At 39.4% G+C, this 21273-nt stretch overlaps 1 protein-coding gene across 4 annotated transcripts in view; it reads right to left on the reverse strand.

Moving 5' to 3' along the window:
- Positions 1-21273, reverse strand: part of fzr1.L (fizzy/cell division cycle 20 related 1 L homeolog) — a 132290-nt gene that overhangs the window by 42146 nt on the left and 68871 nt on the right. For all 4 annotated transcript variants that reach the window (XM_041564116.1, XM_041564138.1, XM_041564174.1 and 1 more), the window contains 5 exon segments: positions 11650-11777; positions 10957-11039; positions 10686-10869; positions 10530-10595; positions 1571-1673 (listed from right to left, as the gene is read on the reverse strand). In XM_041564116.1, coding sequence (XP_041420050.1) covers positions 1571-1673; positions 10530-10595; positions 10686-10869; positions 10957-11039; positions 11650-11777 — 564 coding nt within the window.

Genomic DNA, 21273 nt, shown 5'->3' on the forward strand with positions numbered 1-21273 from the left:
TCATTACCCCTCCCTCCTACAAGCTGCTGTAATGTAAATAGAGCCTTGTCTGCTGTGCCTGTCAATTGAACAATAGGCAGGTATCAAGATAAGCTCTCACTGACACCACTTCAGAAGGACTGAAATCCTGCATACAAACATATAAATAATAATATAGTCCTGTGATAACTGCCCCCACTTACGTTTCAAAAATAAATAAATATATATACACACACAATTCATTTTGGGCACTGGAAAAAAATATTTTATATAGATAGCATATTATATTTGTTTACACAAAAATGAATGGCAGAAACACAGGAGTACACTCCCAGGACTGATGACAGGGAATAGAAAAAAAGGATAAAATAAGGAGGACATACTTGAAAACCAGGAAAACGTAGAAGTCTAGGAAGGGTTAAAATAGCTCAGGAGAAAGGAGGCAGTAAGTAGTTAATGTAAAAAGAAGTATTGCAGGCAGGAAAGGAGCAAGGTCTGTGTGAGGTGGATAGCAGAGGGAACTCACAGCTCATTTACCACTTCTAGTAACCAGTAAAACAAACTAGGAAGGCAACAAGGAGAGAAAGTTCCCCCCTCCAAAGGAATGCAGAGATCAAACTTACAGAATGGCAGGAGCTTTGATAGTGTCTGTGGGAGGAGGGGCTGCTAGCGCAGCTGTAGAGCAGAACATAGGAAAGTGAAAGTAATTGCTTCCCTGCAAACCATGTGACCGCTCTCCTCCAAACATCACATGCATGGGCAGAGAGGGGAGGGGGAGTGTACAGCTAGATTCTCATGTTGTAGTGCGACTTGGCTTTTCATTACAGAGTGGCTGCCTCTAAGCACACAAGTAATGCTGTGCCTGCTGTTAGAGCAGCACAGGATGAATGTGTAATGAGCAGAAATGGAAGCCCCCATGACAAAATACAAACTAAAATAATTTATGCATGGATTTGTGGATTAACATTTTATTTGCCAGACAGTGTTTATGGATGTGTGTCTTTTATAAAAATGCAAAAAAAAAAAAAAAAAAAGTTTAAAATGACGACAGATTCCCTTTAAGTTGCTACAGTGATGTTTATTTTGAATTGTTACCTCCTGGATACATTGTTTTCTAGTCATATTGTTTTTAACTGCTTTTAGATGTCACATTTGATACACCAAAATGTTTACTGAAAGGTTGCACTGACAGTTATAAACACTTGAATAAGATACACACATTTTTTATATTCTATATAGGATATGGCCTATGTACAGCTTCATAATATAATGGCTTTTATGGTCACTTTTCGATATTTGGGTCTTAATAGATTTTTAACATTTAATATATGCCAAGAGGCGAATACTTTTTAATTCATGTGTGGTGTTTTAAATACTGACAAGCTGATTGGATATGTGGTTGATTTAATGTTTTGTCTCACTTCCTGTTTTTACATCCTGACGACGGCTCCCTGTGAGTCTAAACGCATTGATGCACCATGCACTAATAAAAATATATAGATATATACACAAACATCATATCAGATATATCAGATGTAGATAACTGGCATTTCAAAAACTATTATGAGAACAGATTCAGAGCTTGCCTTACCCACACGGGCTGTGTGTCCCTCCAGAGTGGACAGTTTCTTCCCTGCTGATGCATCCCAAATCTGAACAAAGCCTTTGTGTGTCCCCACAGCTACCAGGTTTCCCTGTACACAAGAGACAAAGTTATAAATAAAATATATTTCACAAAAAGACCAATAACATCAGGATTTTATAATAATCAAATAAGTTTATTAAACACATGCACCTGGAAGGCCCTTTAATATTGTCTGTGGGTTCAACATTTGTGGATTATCTGTGCAGTCATTAGTTTGAGAGATTGTGTTTTATTTGCAAGATATCACTAATTTTTGAAGGATTTTAACAGCATAGATCCAGGAAATAAGGATTTTATATTAATTACCATGGAATTTCACAGCCTATACACATGCATACCACATGAAGCAGATTTTGAAGATGATAGAGGAATAATGAGTGGTAGTGTAATATACAAAGGTCCCCCTAATGAATTCATATTATCCCAACTGGAGTTAATACTATATTACAATTATTTTAAACACTTACATTTTTTGATGTTACTGTTCCTTTAAGAACTGGAGATGTGACAGTCAAACAATGTAATTGTTTTAAAGTAATGAAAATATAATGCAGTGTTGCCCTGCACTAGTAAAACTGCTGTGTTTGCTTCAGAAACACTGCTATTATTTATATAAATAAACTGGTGTGAAGCTATGGGGGCAGCTATTCAAAGGAAAAAAAGGCTCAAATTACACAGCAGATAATCTCTGTAGAACATAATGTTATCCATTATCCACTATTTATCCTGTGCCATATAGCCTTTTTTCAATTTCCGCCATTGCTACTCAGCAACCGGCTTATTTGAAATATAATAGTGTTTCTGAAGCTAACAGATCAGTTTTACCAGTGCAGGGTAAAACGCCATAACATTTTTATTACTTTACAACACTTTTTTTGTCATTACTGTTCCTTTAAGGGTAAGGCCACACAAGGAGATTCGGGGAGATTTTGTCGCCTGGCAACTAATCGCCTCGTCTTTTGCGCGACTATCTCCCCGAACTGCCTCTGCGTTTTTCCCCATAGGCTACAATGCAAAGTCGCCTGCGCTAATGCACACGGGGCGATGCGTTTTCTATAGTCGCTCCGAAGTTGCCTCACTCACTGAGGCAACTTTGGTCGACTATTGAAAACGCATCGCGGAATGTTCAGTAAGTCAAAATTCATTCTTTCCCTCACATCCCTTCAGGCAGCACTTACATAGAGAGATATCAGTAGCAATACATCAGGGTGGGTCAACTATAGCTGCAGATAGTACCGCTTTTGAGATAGCCACTTCCCCGTGTGTACCGATGCTAGTAGTTTGCAACGGTTTTCTGCAAATTTGGGACACCGGCTTTTTCAGCCCAGGAAGTCAGCACTGGCCTTGTTGAGAGCTTTCCTGCTTTGTAGGCCAATACTATCCATTTTAACCACCTTGAAATAGATGATTTTGAAGCTGATTTCCGATTTCTTGGTCCAAAGTAAGATACAAAAAGGTCATTATTCCAAATAAAGAAGCAAATAAATAGATGTAAAGCTTCCTTATCATTCTTAAGCTTTGCAAAGAAGGTTGAAAATAAGAGTTCAAAGTTATTGTGAAAAATTTAAGCCACTTTAGGATGGAACGTTGGATCTGTTTTCAAAATGATGCCATTGGATAAAACCTGCCAGATTGAAGTGCGATCCACTGCAACTGTGGACTGACAAAAGAACCTTGGTAAGCTTTGCAGATCTATGCTTGGGTGGCCCCAACGTTGACATATATGAAGAAAAACTTCTTGATTTAGGGACTGTTCCCCTGGTAGGAGTGCCTGTCTGCTCAGAAAGTCTACCCCCAAGTTTGAAGAGCCACTTCTGCACATTGTTGCAATAAACAACAGGTTTTTGGCACAATCCTAATGGATTTGCTGTTTTTTTGATTAGGTCTGCACTCCTTGTCCCATTTTGATCCACTAATCTTTCTCCGAAAGCCAACAATGCCTTCCAAGCTGCCTCCATCTCCAAATAATTTATGTGGAGAGACCTGCTCCAGGTCCCCTGGCATGACATGTTCTGTATATGAGCCCCCCAACCTTGGCAGCTTGCATCCATGGTAACTAACTTTGGATGAGGTAGAAACTGCTGGGCACCCTCTCTGTCTAGCCACCAGCCAAGATTCTTCAAACTCAACAGAGGTTTTGTAATCCCAAATTCTCACTCAAGAAGAACTGAAAGTTTTTTGCCCATAGCACTGCTCTTATGGCAGCTGAATGGAGGCCTAGCACCTTTAGAATCTGCCTTGCTGTGGAATATATATTCTGTTTTGGAGAGCCTGAACCTTGTCTGTCATGTTTTTTTATCTTATCTTCCGGCAAATAAATACAACCTTGTTGTGTGTCATCATTAGCTTTTTTCTTTGTCTGGCTTATCTTCAGTTTCCCCCCCCAGTTTTCTGCCTTGCTGTAGTAGTTTTACAATCTCTCTTTGCAGAGTGTGATACAGCTCTCTGGACTCCTACTTAGATAACAGTACATTGCTATCCTGGTCTATTCTACCACTATGTCTAGATACCAGTATCAGCTACTGCCCCAGTTTCTGCATTTCAACAATAATGCAATGAACCCTCTAATAATCCTTACCATGACAGGCTGCATAAATTGAGTCCCCTTATAGATGTCCTGACTGAGCGATTTGCAGCAGTGTACACCCCCACACAAAACATTTCTACTGACAAGTCCCTTCGCTTCAAAGGGTGCATACACTTCAGTACATCCCAAGCAAGGGTGTCCGCTAACTTTGCTAAAACAGCTCAGGGTACACCACGGTACACTGCAGGCCCGGACTGGCAATCTGTGGGTTCTGGCAAATGCCAGAGGGGTTGCTATAAGGTGCCATAGAAGGTCAGTATTTAGTGGGCTGGTAGGGGCTGTTTGGGCCTCTGTGTGGGCTGATTGGGCCTCTGTTTACCTAAAATGCCAGGGCCTATTTTAATTCTCAGTGCGGACCTGGTACACTAACTATTCAATAATGTAGAGAGGGAACCAGTGATGCCTTTGGGACTGAGGGAATTTAAATCCTAGTTTACCCTTACATGAGAGTTAAAAGGCAGTACATTAGGGTGGGCAAAAAGAAAGCAAATACAACTATTCTAAGCTTTCATGCTAAAAGCCCTACTACAATGGCAGTACATTGCAGACAAGTTCAGTTACATTAGTATGCCGTAATCACATTATGCTGCAAGAAAAGCCATGTCCCATTGTACTACACCTAAATACAGTTATTCCGTAACAGCAATATAGCCATACTATAACAGCAGTTGTCACACAGCAACAATACCGGCAAAAAGACATAGAGAGGAAACTGTACCCCGAAACAGTGCTCATAGCTACATTGCAATATCAGCATACTGCAAGCATATGAGTTAAATTGTACCCACAGCAATACTGTAACTCCTGCCCTTCAACAGAGTTCCAGCAGCGCTGCTATTCTCAAATGACAGATGAAGTCAACGTACAATACATTCTTAAGCTATCCTATACCATACCTCCAACTGTCCAGTTTTTCAGGGGACAGTACCTATTTTGACAGCTCAACCTGCAGTCCTGAGTTTGTTACTGAAATGTCCCAAATTTCTCTTTGATCTCCCACACTGAAGAGCCAGAAAAATATACAATGTTTCTTCCTTTACTACTTTTGGCAGAGAGCTACTTAGATACTTTTGTAACAATTTAAAATAAGCAGTTCTGTAAACCACCCCACAGCCAACAACTCCCCACTGACCCCCCCTAAAAGTAATTAGACAAATCAAATAACTGAAAATAGAATGTTCTTTTCAAATACTTGGTTGAAAACCCTTTGCTGGCATGAGTTCAAGCCTGAAGTCTTGAACTCATGGACCAGATTCTGGGTTTCCTCCTTTTTAATGCTCTGCCAGGCCTTTACTGTGGCGTTTTTCAGTCGCTGTTTGTCTGTGGGCCTTTCTGTCCGAAGTTTAGTCTTCAACAAATGAAATGCATGCTCAATTGGGTTCAGATCAGGTGACTGTTGGCCATTTAAGAATATTCCACTTCTTTGCTTTAATAAACTCCTGGGTTGCTTTAGCTGTATGTTTTGGGTCATTGTCCACTGCATTATAAAACACCTCCCAATCAATTTGACTGGATTTACTGTAGCTGGATTTGAGCAGACAGTATGTCTCTGAACACCTCAGAATTCATTTGGCTGCTTCTGTCCTGTGTCACATCATCGATAAGCACTAGTGTCCAAGTGCCACCGGCAGCTATGCACGCCCAAACCATCACACAGCCTCCGCCATGTTTTATAGATGATGTGGTATGCTCTGGATCATGAGCTATTCCACACCTTTTCCATATTTTTTTCTTGACATCATTCTGGTAGAGGTTGATCTTAGTTTCATCTGTCCAACAAATGTTTTTCCAGAACTGTGCTGGCTTTTTTAGATTTTTTTTAGCAAAACCCAATCTAGCCTTTCTATTCTTGAGGCTTATGAGTGGCTTGCACCTTGCAGTGCACCCTTTGTATTTACTTTCATGCAGTCTTCTCTTTATGGTAGACTTGGATATCGATATGCCTACCTCCTGGATAGTGTTGTTCACTTGTTTGGTTGTTGTGAAGGGGTTTCTCTTCAGCATGGAAATGATTCTGCGATCATCCACCACTGTCTTCTGTGGACGTCCTGGTCTTTTTGCATTGCTGAGTTCACCAGTGCTTTCAATTTTTCTCAGGATGTGCCAAACTGTAGATTTTTCCACTCCTAATATTGTAGTAATTTCTCAGACAGGTTTTTTTCTGTTTTTGCAGCTTAAAGGGATACTGTCGTGGAAAAACATGTTTACAAAATGCATCAGTTAATAGTGCTACTACAGCAGAATCCTGCATTGAAATCTGTTTTTCAAAAAAAACAAATGGATTTTTTTTATATAAAATTTTAAAATTTGCCGTCGGGCTAGACATTTTGACATTTCTCAGGTACCCTCAGGTCATGTGACTTGTTCTCTGTCACACTTTACTGCTGCACTGGAAGTTGGAGTGATGTCTTTACCCATCCCTCCTACCAGCTGTTGTAATGTAAATAGTGCCTTGTCTGCTAAACCTGTCTATTGAACAATAGGCAGGTATCAAGATAACAGCTCTCACTGACTCCACTTCAGAAGGATTGAAATCCTGCCTACATATATAATAAATAATAATAATAGTAAAAATATAGTCCTGTGATCCTGTATGCATAAAATAATCACTCCCCCCACATGCATTTCCAAAATAAAAAAATGATATTATATACAGTGAACAAACAAGTCCATACAACTTGCTTTATGCAACAAAAAAGGTTTTTACCAAGCAAGTACTTATGCAACGTTTTGAAGCTCCCGCTTCTTTCTCAAGCATTCATGAATACAATGACACACATCCTATTTAAAGCCATAGGTATTAGTCATGTGTTAATATGCAAATTCAATGTAATATCTGACCAAAGGAACATGAATAACAATCTCAAAAAAATCACTTAACAAATTGGTCCAAGTAAATGTTATAACAACCAGAATATATACAACAAATCAGTATGTAGGATATGTCATGTTATAATAGTCTCACATCCACCCCTATTAGAATGTAGTAATATATCTAAATACACGTACAGTATCTTTTCATTTAAATGAAGGCATACAAATCATATTCTCTATTGAGTACCTTTGGATGCAGTGGGTGGATCCAAAATATATCTCAAATATTATATATATTCTCTCAAATATATATAAAAATTTGTAAAAAAAAAAAAATTAATGGCAGAAACACTAAGTACACTCCCAGGACTCATGACAGGGAATAAGGATAGAGGACATACTTGAGAACCAGGGAAAACTTAGGAGGAAGTCTTGGAAGGGTTAAAATAGATCAGGAGAAAGGAGAAATTGAGTAGTTAAAAAAAAAATATATTAATATTGCAGCCATGGAAAGGAGCATGGTCTGTGGCAGAGGGAACTAGCAGCTCCTTTACCTTATCTAGTAACGAGTAAAAGAAACCTAGGAAGGCAGTAAAGAGTGAAAGCTCCCCCTCCAAAGGAATGCAGAGAACAAACTTACAGAAGGCAGGAACTTTGATAGTTGTCTGTGGGAGGAGGGGCTGCTAATGGACACTGTAGAGCAGACAGAAAGTGAAAGTAGTTGCTTCCCTGCAAACCACATGACCGCTCTCGTCCTAACTTCACACAAATGTGCAGGGAGGGGGAGAGCACAGCTAGATTCTCAAGTCACAGTGCGACTTGGCTTTTTAAGAGTGGCTGCCTCCAAGCACACATGCAATGCTGTGCCTGCTGTTAGTACAGCACTGGAGGAATGTGTAAAGAGCAGATATGGAAGCCCCCATGACAAAATAAAAACTAAAATAACGTATGCATGGATTTATGGATTAATTTGCCAAATAAGTGTTTATGGATGTGTGTATTTTATAAAAATGCAAAAAAAAAAAGAAAAGTTTAAAACAACAACGGAATCCCTTTAAAGATGGCTTATTTCACCTGCATGGAGAGCTCCTTTGACCTACTACCCCCCCCCCCCTCAAATCAACTCTAGGGTTTTTATCTGCTTAATTGATAATGACATAAATGAATTTCCCACACCTGCCCATGAAATAGCCTTTGAGTCAATTGTCCAACTACTTTTGAGCCCCTGAAATTAAGTTATTGTGTTAAAAAAAGGCTTTAGTTCCTTACATTTTTATGCAATCATTTTGTTCAACCCACTGAATTAAAGCTGAAAGTCTGCAGTTCAACTGCATTTGAGTTGTTTCATTTAAAATTCATTGTGGTAATGTAAAGAACCAAAATAAGAAAAAAGTAAGTGTGTGTGTGTGTGTGCCATCACTAGTCACCGTTTATAAGGATATAATTTACAAGATATTCATGGATTTGTGATGAACACTGGGACTGTTAATGACATCGATGGGTTTCGTTGAATGAATTTTGGATCAGAAAATAGGATGCAACACCTACACGGAGGGTGTATATGTGGTGTTTTACTTTATTTATTTTTCCTCATTTATACACTATTGTATTATTAATTGAACACATTAATCACTTGTTATTGATTATACATATGGTGAATTTGTAACTACACCGATGAGTACTATTCTGAATACACGAGAGGGCCCATAATAGGGGTTATGTATGTTGGTGCCATTTTAGCTTTACTCCTAATTCTAAGGGGTTACACTTTTTTTTGGGGGGGTTGTCAGTGGTGGAAAAGAGAGGTTGTGGGGTAGGAGAATCCATAGCAACAGCGGTCTCCCGTCTCCTGCTAAGTCAGTGATTACAACATACAACACAGCAAAACAGTGCGATGTTTGGTAGGTCGTATACCAGAACTTGAGGTCACCTGGGGTTAGTGTGCATTCATAGATAGGCCGGTCACGGCTTGGCTATAGTCTAATGGGATTAATTATAGAACCAAGAGTTAAGATACCAATATAAGTAAAGTTTTATAGTTCAACTAAAGTAGAGGAGCCCGTTGTGTTTGTCTCAACGATTTTCACAGGAGCAATTTAACTAATCGTTTCCCTGAGTGCAAGTTTAAGGTGAATAGAAAAAATGTAGATTGAACTGGTAACATTTATAAACAGTTTTGTGAAGCACCAGGATAGTTTTAACAACATTATTGCTTTTTGTTATTTGTTTTTAATCTTGTCTGTGTAATAAATCTGATGTGTATGTACTGATATTTTGTATACAAATTGGCCAAAGTCCATCCAGTGTATGCACTCTTACCAGATATTCCAAACAATTTAGGGTGCGTGGGTCAATATTGTTCAGACAAGATAATCAAAGGATTCGCACTCCAATTTCTTTTTCGTGAATAAACGTGTTAATTTATTTTTTGTTGCATTTTTCCAACGTTTCGGCCCACATTAGGGCCTTTATCAAGGGGTGTGTGTGTGTGTGTGTGTGTGTGTGTGTGTGTGTGTATACACTCTGTGTAGTTTGGTGAAAAAACGTGTTGGTTTATTCACATACATTTACATCTTATCCAACGTTTGGTCCCACATGGGGACCTTTCTCAATATATATAGGACTGGGCAGCAAACTGGCAAATGAGAAGTGGATAAATTACTATCATATCACAATGATACACCCATCATGTCTGACGTTTAGCATTATTTACTTAACATATTACATCTGCTGAGTGTGCACTGTCTTGTCCCTGCACTATGCTGTCCTGTCTTGCAGGAGTTGCATATTTTTGCACTTGCACTTTTTGTCTGTTGTCCGGTACATCTATGTTGTGTGTAGCACCATGGTTCTAGAGGAACATTGTTTTGTTTCACTGTGTACTGTACAAACATATATGGATGAAATGACAAACTCACTCTTGACTAGGGATGCACCGAATCCACTATTTTGGATTCGGCCGAACCCCCAAATCCTTTGTGAGATATTCGGCCGAATACCGAACCCTAATTTACATATGCAAATTAGGGGTGGGAAGGGGAAAACATTTTTTACTTCATCCTGCCCTAATTTGCATATGCAGTTTAGGATTCAGTTTGGTCGGGCAGAAGGATTCGGCCGAATTCGAATCCTGCTGAAAAAGGCAGAATCCTGGATTCAGTGCATCCCTACTCTTGACTCAAAGAAATGTACAACTGAAGGCAGAATCAACAAAAGGGCATTGACTTGAGATGGAATGAAATTGGGGTGCCGATTTGTTAAGCAACTCAAAGCAATTATAATAGTTTACCTCAGGCAGGCACTCCCAAATAACAAAAGAGCTCCAGCCAAGGGTACTATTCAAGTCAATGCCACAACGTGATATTTTCTTTTCCCAGAGGGCAATGGGCCCTTAGAATCCACCAAAACTTATTACACGTCATTCCAAAGTATGGAAGCCAATACATGTAAACAAAAGCAACATTACCAGTGTCTAAACCAAAACTGGACTTTAATTCAGCTTACCCGCTCTGACCAACCAACTGAAGTTACAGAATCCCCTTCCACAGAGAGGTCACATAGTCTAGTCACCTGGATACAAACAATATATTAGAACATGGTTCTAGGTACTTGCACATACATAGCAAGGATGAGAACAAAGATAACAGCCCAGAAAGTCACCTGGCTAGTACATGCACTCCATAAGTACACACAAGTTCCCAAGCCCACACTTAAAACATTGAGGGATGACCAATCCACTAGGTTGAGGTAAAAGTCATCTTGTAACTCAGGTGCATCCAGAACTTTAAAGGGGATCTTCGAAATCTTCCTTGTAGGCTTTCGTGGAGACCGCAATAGCTTCTGGCTGATACAGTGAAAAGAGAGAGATACGAAATGTGTAAAAAGTAGAAAGATATAGTAATTTAAAAGAAAGCTGAAACACAATATTCACCTTTTATTACTGACAGGTGACAAAGAATAAGGAGACACTTCATTTCCATCATCTGGGCTTGCACGCTTAGAACTTAGAGAGTACTATACAAACAAAGAAAAATGTTTAATGTATAAAGAAAAACACCATAAATTAAAGTACAGGTTTGGGATATGTTATCTGGAAACCCAGAAAGCTACGAATTACGGAAAGGCAGTCTCCCATTTTATCCAAATCTAAATTTTCAAAAATGATTACCTTTTGCTCTGTAATAATAAAAAAAGTACCTTGTATTTGATCCAAACTAAGATATAATTAATCCTTATTGGAAGCAAAACCAGTATATTCGGTTTAATATTTACATGACTGTCCGGCCAAACCGAATCAAGGAACACAAAACGAGGAAGTAAAAAATGTTTCCCTTTCCCACCACTTATTTGCATATGTAAATTATGATTTTTTTCGGTATTTGGCCAAATCCAAAATAGTGGATTTGGTGCATCCCTAGTAAAATCCCAGGTCCCGAGCATTATGGATAACAGGTCCCATACATTTACTAAACCATACAGAATTCTGGAGAGTTAACTGGCCTGGATGAACTGAAAACCACTAAATGTGAGATGCTGCTTTAAGAATCCATTTTGACAAAATGTAATTGGTAGTCCAGCAACATTATAATCAATATAATATACTGCAAAGCTAGCTATACAATACCGTAAACAGGCTCTTTTTTTCTGGCGTTGATGGTTGTAGTCGTCTATCTTCAGTCTGTGGATCTTGAACTTTCTCAATACCAGCTCCCAACAGCTCATTCTTAAGCAGAGCTGAATAAGCTAGGCCATCTAGAGGAAAGGCAGGGAATTGCTATTAAAGGGTTTCTTTGACATAACTTTTAATACAATGTAGAAATATTCTGAGACAATTTGCAATTGGTTTTAATTTTTTATTATTGAAGGTTTTTGAGTTATTTAGCTTTTTATTCAGCAGCTCTTCAATTTGCATCTTAAAGGGATACTGTCGTGGAAAAACATGTTTTTTCCAAAATGTATCAGTTAATAGTGCTACTACAGCAGAAACCTGCATTGAAATCTGTTTTTCAAAACAAGAAATAGATTTTTTTATATCTAATTTTAAAATTTGCTATGGGGCTAGACATTTTGACATTTCCCAGCTGCCCTCAGGTCATGTGACTTGTGCTCTGATAAACTTCAGTCACACTTTACTGCTGCACTGCAAGTTGGAGTGATGTTATTACCCCTCCCTCCTACAAGCTACTGTAATGTAAATAGAGCCTTGTCTGCTGAGCCTGTCAATTGAACAATAGGCAGGTATCAAGATAAGCTCCCACTGACACCACTTCAGAAGGACTGAAATAAGATAGTCCTGTGATCACTGCCCCCACTTACGTTTAAAAAAATATATATATAGATATAGATATATATACACACATACACACACAATTCATTTTGGACACTGGAAAAAATATTATATATAGTTTATTATATTTGTTTACACAAAAATGAATGGCAGAAACACAGGAGTACACTCCCAGGACTGATGACAGGGAATAGAAAAAAGGATAAAATAAGGAGGACATACTTGAAAACCAGGAAAATTTAAGAAGAAGTGTAGGAAGGGTTAAAATAGCTCATGAAAAGGAGGCAGTAAGTAGTTAATGTAAAAAGAAGTATTGCAGGCAGGAAAGGAGCAAGGTCTGTATGAGGTGGATAGCAGAGGGAACTCACAGCTCCTTTACCACATCTAGTAACCAGTAAAACAAACTAGGAAGGCAGCAAGGAGAGAAAGCTCCCCCCTCCAAAGGAAAGCAGAGAACAAACTTACAGAATGACAGGAGCTTTGATAGTGTCTGTGGGAGGAGGGGCTGATAGTGCAGCTGTAGAGCAGGCAGGACGTAGGAAAATGAAAGTAATTGCTTCCCTGCAAACCATGTGACCTCTCTCCTCCAAACATCACACGCATGGGCGGAGAGGGGAGGGGGAGTGTACAACTAGATTCTCATGTCGTAGTGCGACTTGGCTTTTCATTACAGAGTGGCTGCCTCCAAGCACACAGGTAATGCTGTGTCTGCTGTTAGAGCAGCACAGGATGAATGTGTAATGAGCAGAAATGGAAGCCCCCATGACAAAATACAAACTAAAATAACTTATGCATGGATTTGTGGATTAACATTTTATTTGCCAGACAGTGTTTATGGATGTGTTTTTTATAAAAATGCAAAAAAAAATTTTTTTAAATGACGACAGATTCCCTTTAAGCAGTCTGGTAACTAGGGTCCAAATTACCCTAGCACTCATGCATTGATTTGAATAAGACACTGGAAAAAGAATAGGAGAGGGCCTAAAAAGTAACAATAACAATACATTTATAGCCTTTGTCTTTTAAAAGGGAGTCAGCAACGCCTATTTGAAAGCTGCAAAAAGCCCAAAGTAAAAGGCAAATAACTATTAAAAATAATGAAAATCAATTGAAGTTGCTTAGAATTGGCAGTTCTATAAGATAACAAAAGTCTTAAAGGTGAACCACCCCCTTAAGTAAAAATACACTAAACAAAATGCAAATCACCACTAATAAACGGCTGTAGTGTAACTTTACTTTTCTAAATGTATCTATATAAAACAAGAGTGTAGGTGTGTATTTATTTGTGCCATTATATAGCTGTGTGAGTGAGGATACATCTAATTTAAGATGGCTGCATTTAAAAATCCACTTGTTTGGCATGCCAATAGGCTGGGGACTTTAGCTCCCTTTTAAAGGGATACTGTCATGGGAAAAAAATGTTTTTTCAAAATGAATCAGTTAATCGTGCTGCTCCAGCAGAATTCTGCACTGAAATCCATTTCTCAAAAGAGCAAACAGATTTTTTTATATTCACTTTTGAAATCTGACATGGGGCTAGACATTTTGTCAATTTCCCAGCTGCCCCAAGTCATGTGACTTGTGCTCTGATAAACTTCAATCACTCTTTACTGCTGTACCGCAAGTTGGAGTGATATCACCCCCTCCCTTTTCCCCCCAGCAGCCAAACAAAAGAACAATGGGAAGGTAACCAGATAGCAGCTCCCTAACACAAGATAACAGCTGCCTGGTAGATCTAAGAACAGCACTCAATAGTAAAAACCCATGTCCCACTGAGACACATTCAGTTACATTGAGAAGGAAAAAAAAGCAGCCTGCCAGAAAGCATTTCTCTCCTAAAGTGCAGGCACAAGTCACATGACTGGGGGCAGCTGGGAAATTGACAAAATGTCTAGCCCCATGTCAGATTTCAAAATTGAATATAAAAAAATCTGTTTGCTCTTTTGAGAAATGGATTTTAGTGCAGAAGTCTGCTGGAGCAGCACTATTAACTGATTCATTTTGAAAAAAAATTTTTTTTCCATGACAGTATCCCTTTAAAGAGAAATACCTTGAATTTTACATCAAACAAATACATTCACATATCATTCAACGTTCAGAAAAAGGCTTAACCATGTACTGAAAAGGTGATTTAGAAATAAAGACCAAAAATTTAAAATATGCTTAAAATGACATTTAAAAAGTCACCCCCATCATGTAGGCGATTATTAAAAATTTATGGATGCCTTGACAAAGCATAATGCAAATAACATGTCAAAACATAATTACTGTATGTGGATGGGACTGCAAATGGATATTGGGCACATAAGATAGCATTGGCACAGCTTCACTTGACTGGTGTCCCAGGGGGTGTTGTAAATAGGCTCTGTGAGGGGCCAAGGTGGTTATTTGAAAAAAGTACTGCATTGCTATTACGGTTTACTAGCATATTGGAATCAGTGTTCAAGTCAGTGTTCAAGAACATCATCATCCAATCAGCCATCTAAAAGGACAGACTATTTTTAATTTTTTTGTACAATATTGAATATAATGAAATTATTTTTAATGAAATGAGAATAAAAGTTCTGTTTTAAAGAGGTGCTTGCCACCCAGGTTTAAAAAAATATAACGTTTTAAAAATATTTTTAATTTAAACATGAAAAACATTTTTTTTTTCAAAATTAAAATATCCATGCTGGTTACAAACGGAATTTGACAATTTCAGCTGTCATATATTGCTTTATCTGGCACAGGTACAGGAATCAATTCCACTTTCCATCCCGCAATTCTTAGTGGTCAATGCGCTGCTGACATCCCCCTTTCTATGCACTGTCTATAACTGTGTAGCCTGTGCCTGGGCATCAAGGCTACTTTGGAAGAAAAAAAAACATATGCTTATGCAGGAAATACAAATTCTGCTTATTATGTCTTGGCGTTCTGTACAAAACCAAGGCAATCACAGTCCTTAGCAGTGAAGATTGCCTCTTAATATGCTCCAAATAGCTCCCATTTCTTTTCTTTGAGCTACTGCACATGCTCTGTGCTGCTGACAGTTACTTAAGCTAGAGTCCTGCAGCAGGCAAAAGAGTACACGCTGCAGAACGAGGGGAGGATTTTCAGGTGCGTGTATAGATGCGGGTCTCATCTAAATTTCTTATCTTATGTAATATTGTTTATATTTTATTCCTTTTAAAGTTTTACAAAACATGTTTTTCTGTCCGCAATCAAAAAAGTGATCCCTTATCAAATTTATTTATCCTGCGGTAGAAGCGGAGGTCTGACCTTAGACAGTAAGAACTATTAAATTGAAAAGAAAAAAAAAGGACCCCACTTGCTTGAGTGAGTGAAGCAAGTGGGGTACTTTTTTCTCTCTTTTCAATTTAATGTTTCTGTCCGTGTCAACTTTTAATGATGTCACTTCCGATTTGCAGCAACATCACTTCTCGTTTGATGTTGGTTGGCGGGTTGCGGATAAGGCAGAGGTGGGTCCAGGTCGGGGGTCAAAATGGGTAAATATGCGGTTTGCGGTTGGGGTCGCGGGTTCAAGTCTTAGAAATTGGTTCCGCACAAAACACAATATACTGTACATATAAAATATAAAGGTCATGATACAAGGATGATAGTAATTCATCCAGGTTCTCATTATATGGAAGTGCAATCTGTATCAGTTTAAAAAACAGTCCTAAAGTTCCAGATTCTATACATAGATTCTATTACATGCAAACATTCCTTTCTGCTCAACAGTTTCTCATTTCCCCTAAGCATAGTTTTCTACATCTGCCTAGAACAGACTGAGCATGTGCATATCACAGACACTCCTTACAGAGTCTCAGGTTATAGAGAGCCCATCCACTGAGCTGGTGCACATGGATATGGTTGTACATTGTGTATGAAGGTCGGTATGAATCTGTCTTATACTCACTGAGGTTCTTTCACCACAATTCAATAAATACCTCAATGCAAATTATGAATTTTTCCCATTTCTTTATAACATTCTGTATGGCGGACACAGGAACCTTTAGTTCTCTGGAGATGGATTTGCAACTTGAGATTGTACATTGTTTCCTTGCAATTTTTGTCTCACCTCTTCAGATCTCCTTCAGTGCAGTGCATAAGGGCAATCCAAATTCAGGTGAGTTTACCAACACATTAAATGTATAAGTAACTAAATGCGTACAACTAAATTTAGTTCAGTTAATTTTAGAATGAATCCCCAGTGATTTAACCTTTCTATTCAAGCTTAAATTTGAAGCACAGCAGCAATTTTGTAAAAAAAAAAAAGATTTCAGCTGCTGTTTCAGGCAAAGCAGTAGAAAGCACAGTTGTCAATCATAAGTATGTTTACAAATACATTTAGGGGCTGAACTCCACTGGGTGCAGTTGTCCGACACATTGCCATCCGATGACAAACATGCAACGTGTTGGATGTGCAGAAGAGAAAGGAACGTTGAATGAAACCACACACTGCATTTTCATCCAACAGTCGGATAGATGCAGTTTGTACCTGCGATTTCACATTTCCAGTTCCATTCTCTTCGGCACATCCGACTTGTCAAATGCGTGACATTGCATAATGCCGAATCGGATGTGTGAGCGCACCGTGGAGTTCAGCCCTAAAGGACAAGGAAAATTATATATGCTGGGGGGAAATGGTAATTGTTAGGTGATCCTCGAAGTGCACAAAATTGCTAACCTTATACAGAGTTTACTTACACATTATAATTACCATGTATTTTTAGAACGCCAACATATTGCGCAGCACTGTAAAATAAATATGTTTATACAGGGAAATCACATGAATTACATAAGGAATGAAGGTCAGAGCAGAATCTATTATAACCCCACGGCACCGGGCCTGGGGAGATGGGGTGATAGTGAAATTGATAACTACGATAGATACTTCTAGTATGTTATGGGTGTTAGCTGGGGGAAAGAGAACAATTTCATATTACAGAGTGATTAAATTTAAGGTAGTGTTGTGACACTCAAGTAGAGATAGTGAACAGGCAAGAGGAGACCCTCGTTAAGAGCTCTGGATTGAGATCAGGAGAGGAGAGATAGATCAGAGTATCGTCAGCATTGAGGTGGTATTGGAAGCCATACGAGTTGATTACCATATAAACTCGAGTATAAGCCAAGTTTTTCAGCACCCAAAATGTGATGAAACTTCAACCTTGGCTTATACTCGAGTCAATGACGCGAATGGCTGCGCTTCAGCAGAACACACGCTCCTGCGTGTGCACCATTCACTTCCTACCCGGCCTGCATCTCCCGCTCACTCACGCCTTCATCACGTGACAGAGGCAGTGGGCAACATGACGACGGGCTACTGTAGCCTCCCCACCTCTGCAGTCCTGCGGCAACTCGCGCTAGAGGTGAGCTGTGGCCAAGTAAGTGGCTGGTGTTCTGGGACAGAGATATAGGGGCAGGCTTCTGGAGATCGAGAGGCTCCAACACAGAGGCAGGTTTATCCCTCCGCTCGCGTGTGGAGTGGGCTGAGCCTGTGGGGGAGCGAGCTTGTGAATGTCTCATTGCCTTACCTGGCTGCGTATGGTGCAGCACTTGCCCGACCCTTGCTGTATGTGTGTATGTAATGTACCGTATGTATGTGTATGTACCGTATGTATATGTAATGTATATATGTGTATGTAATGTATGTATGTGTATGTAATGTATGTATGTGTATGTAATGTATATATGTGTATGTAATGTATATATGTGTATGTAATGTATATATGTGTATGTAATGTATATATGTGTATGTAATGTATATATGTGTATGTAATGTATATATGTGTATGTAATGTATATACAGTGGTGTGAAAAACTATTTGCCCCCTTCCTGATTTCTTATTCTTTTGCATGTTTGTCACACTTAAATGTTTCTGCTCATCAAAAACCGTTAACTATTAGTCAAAGATAACATAATTGAACACAAAATGCAGTTTTTAAATGAAGGTTTACGTTATTAAGGGAGAAAAAAAACTCCAAATCTACATGGGCCTGTGTGAAAAAGTGATTGCCCCCCTTGTTAAAAAATAACTTAACTGTGGTTTATCACACCTGAGTTCAATTTCAAAGGTTATAAAGCCATTTCTAAAGCTTTGGGACTCCAGCGAACCACAGTGAGAGCCATTATCCACAAATGGCAAAAACATGGAACAGTGGTGAACCTTCCCAGGAGTGGCCGGCCGACCAAAATTACCCCAAGAGCGCAGAGACAACTCATCCGAGAGGCCACAAAAGACCCCAGGACAACATCTAAAGAACTGCAGGCCTCACTTGCCTCAATTAAGGTCAGTGTTCACGACTCCACCATAAGAAAGAGACTGGGCAAAAACGGCCTGCATGGCAGATTTCCAAGGCGCAAACCACTTTTAAGCAAAAAGAACATTAAGGCTCGTCTCAATTTTGCTAAAAAACATCTCAATGATTGCCAAGACTTTTGGGAAAATACCTTGTGGACCGACGAGACAAAAGTTGAACTTTTTGGAAGGTGCGCGTCCCGTTACATCTGGCGTAAAAGTAACACAGCATTTCAGAAAAAGAACATCATACCAACAGTAAAATATGGTGGTGGTAGTGTGATGATCTGGGGTTGTTTTGCTGCTTCAGGACCTGGAAGACTTGCTGTGATAGATGGAACCATGAATTCTACTGTCTACCAAAAAATCCTGAAGGAGAATGTCCGGCCATCTGTTCGTCAACTCAAGCTGAAGCGATCTTGGGTGCTGCAGCAGGACAATGACCCAAAACACACCAGCAAATCCACCTCTGAATGGCTGAAGAAAAACAAAATGAAGACTTTGGAGTGGCCTAGTCAAAGTCCTGACCTGAATCCTATTGAGATGTTGTGGCATGACCTTAAAAAGGCGGTTCATGCTAGAAAACCCTCAAATAAAGCTGAATTACAACAATTCTGCAAAGATGAGTGGGCCAAAATTCCTCCAGAGCGCTGTAAAAGACTCGTTACAAGTTATCGCAAACGCTTGATTGCAGTTATTGCTGCTAAGGGTGGCCCAACCAGTTATTAGGTTCAGGGGGCAATTACTTTTTCACACGGGTTTGGATTTCTTTTCTCCCTAAATAATAAAAACCCTCATTTAAAAACTGCATTTTGTGTTTACTTGTGTTATCTTTGACTAATAGTTAAATGTGTTTGATGATCAGAAACATTTTGTGTGACAAACATGCAAAAGAATAAGAAATCAGGAAGGGGGCAAATAGTTTTTCACACCACTGTATGTGTATGTAATGTATACATGTGTATGTAATGTATGTATGTGTATGTAATGAATGTATGTGTATGTAATGTATGTATGTATGTGTATGTAAATGTAATGTATTTATGTATATATGTATGTAATGTATGTATACCCTTACAACAGCAAGTGTGGGCAGCACAGAGCTGTGACTGCAGCCTCTTCGGATCAGTAAGTAAGAGGCGCACGCAGGAGCGTGTCACCTGCTGAAGATGTCCTTAAATGCATGTCTCACCCCTAAGCTTACACTCGAGTCAATAGGTTTTACAAGTTTTTGCAGGTAAAAGGAGGTACCTCGGCTTAAACTCGGGTCAGCTTATACTCTAGCACAGTGATCCCCAACCAGTAGCTCGCGAGCAACATGTTGCTCTCCAACCCCTTGAATGTTGCTCTCTGTGTCCTCAAAGCAGATGCTTATTTTTGAATTCCAGGCTTGGAAGCAAGTTTTAATTGCATAAAAACTAAGTATAGTACCAAGTAGAGCCTCTTGTAGGCTGCCAGTCCATATAGGGGCAACCAAATAGCCAATCACAGCCCTTATTTGGCATCCCAAGGGAATATTTTATGCTTGTGTTGCTCTCCAACTCTTTTTACATTTGAATGTGGCTCACGGATAAAAAAAGGTTGGGGACCCCTGCTCTAGCATATACGGTAGTTTAATGAGGGAGGAAGTATAGAAAGAAAATAATAAGGGACCCAGGACAAAGCCCTGAGAAACCAGAAAGAAAGAAGTAGGGGAGAAGATAATACTCCATTGTAGGAGACACCAGGACATGATTGTGTCACCGAGGCCAAACAAATGGAGGGATTGGAGGAGGAGCGGAAAATCCACAGTGTCAAATGCAGCTGAGAAATCAAGCTGTATTGGTAGTGAGTGAGATGTGGTTCTTGGCTTTTGCTGAAGGTCATTAGTCGGGTTAGGGCAGTTTCAGCGGAGTGTTGTTTCCTAAAACCAAATTGCAGAGGGTCCAGCAGGTTATGCGTTAGTCGAGTTGGTAGTTGGTGGTAAACTAGGCGCTCAAGTAGTTTAGGGATGAAAGGTAGCATAGAGATAGGTCGGAGGTTATCAAATTGGAGGGATCAAGAGAAGGATATATTCCAGTTGAGAGAGAGAAATTAAATAGATGAGTTAAGGCTTTGCTTAGACAGGGATTGGCATTGCAGAGAAGTTTGGAAGGAATGGGATCAAGTGGGCAGGTAGTAAGGTGAGAATAAGCCAAACATTTTGACACTTTCTCATCAATGAGGGGAGAAGGAACACAGAAGAGACAGCTGGTGAATGTCTAGGGGGGGGTCAATAGTGTAATGTCACCTGGTGGTGTCAAATTTTGTTTTTGAAGTGCTCAGCAATATCTTGAGCAGAGACAGATGTGCATGGAGGGAGTGGGGAAGGGGAAATAAGAGGTTAAGGTAGAGAAGTTGGGCAGGATTTTTAGAAAGGGAGTTAATGAGTGTAGTAAAGTACATTTGTTTGGCTAGGGAAAGGCTGGTGTTATAGGAGCGCAGGGCTGACTTGTAGCTCCAAAAGTCTGATTCTAAGCGTTATTTGTACCAGCGATGCTCAAGTGTCTTTGGAGAGCTTTTGTATATGCAGTATGTCAAGGTTGAAGCAGTTTAGCAGATCTAGTGCATTCAAGTTTTGGCAGGAGCAAGCTCATTAAGGGCAGTGGTGAGTGTGCTATAGTAGACAGAGGTAGCCAGATTAGGACAAGATCAATTA

The sequence above is a fragment of the Xenopus laevis genome, chromosome 1L, assembly GCF_017654675.1.
Source record: "Xenopus laevis strain J_2021 chromosome 1L, Xenopus_laevis_v10.1, whole genome shotgun sequence".
In the NCBI taxonomy this organism is placed as follows: domain Eukaryota; kingdom Metazoa; phylum Chordata; class Amphibia; order Anura; family Pipidae; genus Xenopus; species Xenopus laevis.